The 1,989-nt window shown below is 68.6% G+C and overlaps 1 protein-coding gene across 1 annotated transcript in view; it reads right to left on the reverse strand.

Annotated features, from left to right (window-relative positions):
- The window catches only part of VPS51 (VPS51 subunit of GARP complex), an 18,472-nt gene that overhangs the window by 2,343 nt on the left and 14,140 nt on the right, over positions 1 to 1,989 (reverse strand). The window contains exons 5-7 of the mRNA XM_029956443.1: positions 1,160 to 1,877; positions 553 to 768; positions 180 to 398 (exon numbers count right to left, since the gene is read on the reverse strand). Coding sequence (XP_029812303.1) covers positions 180 to 398; positions 553 to 768; positions 1,160 to 1,877 — 1,153 coding nt within the window. The remainder of the gene's footprint in view (positions 1 to 179; positions 399 to 552; positions 769 to 1,159; positions 1,878 to 1,989) is intronic.

A 1,989-nucleotide genomic window follows, 5' to 3' on the forward strand; every position in this document is an offset into this window, starting at 1 on the left:
CCCACAGCCCGCATCGGGACCCCGGAGCCCGCATCGGGACCCCACAGCCCGCATCGGGATCCCCGGAGCCCGCATCGGGACCCCACAGCCCGCATCGGGATCCCCGGAGCCCGCATCGGGACCCCACAGCCCGCATCAGGACCCCACAGCCCGCCTCCCAGCCAGCCCGGGGCCAGCACCTGCACATCGATAGCCGTCGTGTCCTCCACCACCCGCTTCATGACGGCTCGCACGTTCCGGGGCTCCAGGGTGCTCAGCCAGTCCCGTGTCTCTACGCTCTTCCGCAGCATCTGTGATATGACCAGGCCCTGCACCTTCACATAGTGGGTCAGCAACCGCCGTGCTGTCTCCCTGGCCTCTGCGCACAGTGTGCTCACGGGGGTCACTGGAGACTGGTCCTGAGCCAGGGACGCAGAGGACAGAGGGACGGTGAGTACTGGGGGCAGGTCAGGGGCCACCGCCAGGCAGGAGCTGGGTACGCGCTGGGCACTGCCCAGCTCCCTGGATTCCCAGTACCACCATCCCCTTCACTGCTGGGAGCCAGCGGTTCACCTGCACGAGGAACTGTTCATCAGTGAGGGTGAGGATGTAGGAGATGGTGGCCGTCTCATAGTCCAAGCAAAGGCGGGAGAGCAGCAGGAGCAGGGCCGGTGGCGTGGCACCCCCCTTCTCCCCGGGGCTGTCACAGAAGCTCTGGGCCGTCTGGCACATGGAGCGGATGAAGCCCACGATGAGGCCCTCACGTACACCCTGGCTGCAGAACTCGCCCTGCAAGGAGGAGGGCCACAGATACACAGCGGGTCCCCTCTTCCAGGCAGGTGCTGCCACGGACCCTCTACTGGGACCCTAAATGCCCTAGCCCCTCTCCAAGGGACAGCTGCATCCTGCATTCCGATCCCCAAGAGTAGCTCCCCCGCCTGGAGAGGGAGTGCAGAGCGGACAAAGCCAGTGCTGGGGACCCTGCTTTCAGATGCCCTCGGAGCCTTCCCCTCCCCCCAGGTAGTGCCAGCCTTCCTCAGGGCTGCCTGAAGGCACATCCAGGGTGCCTGGGGCAAGGACTGTGTGCCCTGGAGGCTGCCAATCTTCAGGATGAATGAAACAATGCCCAGAATGGGGGTGGGGGGGGCTGGGGAGACGCAAGCCCAGAGGCTGGCCATACCCGGAAGTAGGGCTTGTTGGAGAAGGACACCTCCTTGGCGGTGAAGAGGTGAACGGCTGCCAACGAGGCCTTGATGTGGCTCAGGATGGAGCTGGCCACATTGGCCAGCAACTCGGCCAGGCCCGGGCCTTCCTTTCCAGCCAGGCGAGGCGCAGCCAAAGCCTGCCGCACGTCGGTCAGGCAACCCAGGAAGGCCGACCGCAGGCCCTGCAGGTGGTGGCCCAGGCGCTCGCGGGCCACTCGCTCCACGATCTCCGTGGCCGCCTCGGCCAGCCCAGCAGCGGCCAGCAGGGCCCCGGGTGCCCGCAGGCGCCGATGGAAGCGGTCGAGCGCCCGCACCAGCAGCGAGTTGTCCCCGCCTCCCTGCTCCTGCGCCAGCCGCTGCTCCACCAGCGCAAAGTAGCGGCCCCCCAGCTCCCGGGCGAAGGCTGCCAGCTTCTCGGCACCCGCCGCGCCCTGGGCCTCGAACAGCTCCTGGTAGGCCGAGGCCACCTGGCAGAGGCCACCCACGAAGCCGCTTCCTCCGTGATCAGTGAACTCTAAGACGTCGGGGGCTGGCGGGGAAGGCCCCAGCTCTGCCTCCAGGCTCCGCAGCTCGGCCTCCAGCCGCCCGCGGGCGTGAGCCAGGAACTCCTCGCACAGCTCCTCGGCCGGCTCGCCTAGGGCCAGCAGCAGCTCCACGCACTCCGCCTGCTCGGGGGCGCCGGAGCCGCCCTCCCTGCAAAGTGGGAGGTGGCGGTGAAGGGCAGGCTGATGGAATTCGGGGGCGTGGGGGGCCAGGGGAGAGGTGGACAGCAGGCCCAGGGCCGGGGGGCGGGGGGGGGGGGGGA

This window comes from Suricata suricatta, chromosome 11, assembly GCF_006229205.1.
Source record: "Suricata suricatta isolate VVHF042 chromosome 11, meerkat_22Aug2017_6uvM2_HiC, whole genome shotgun sequence".
NCBI classification, from domain to species: Eukaryota; Metazoa; Chordata; class Mammalia; order Carnivora; family Herpestidae; genus Suricata; species Suricata suricatta.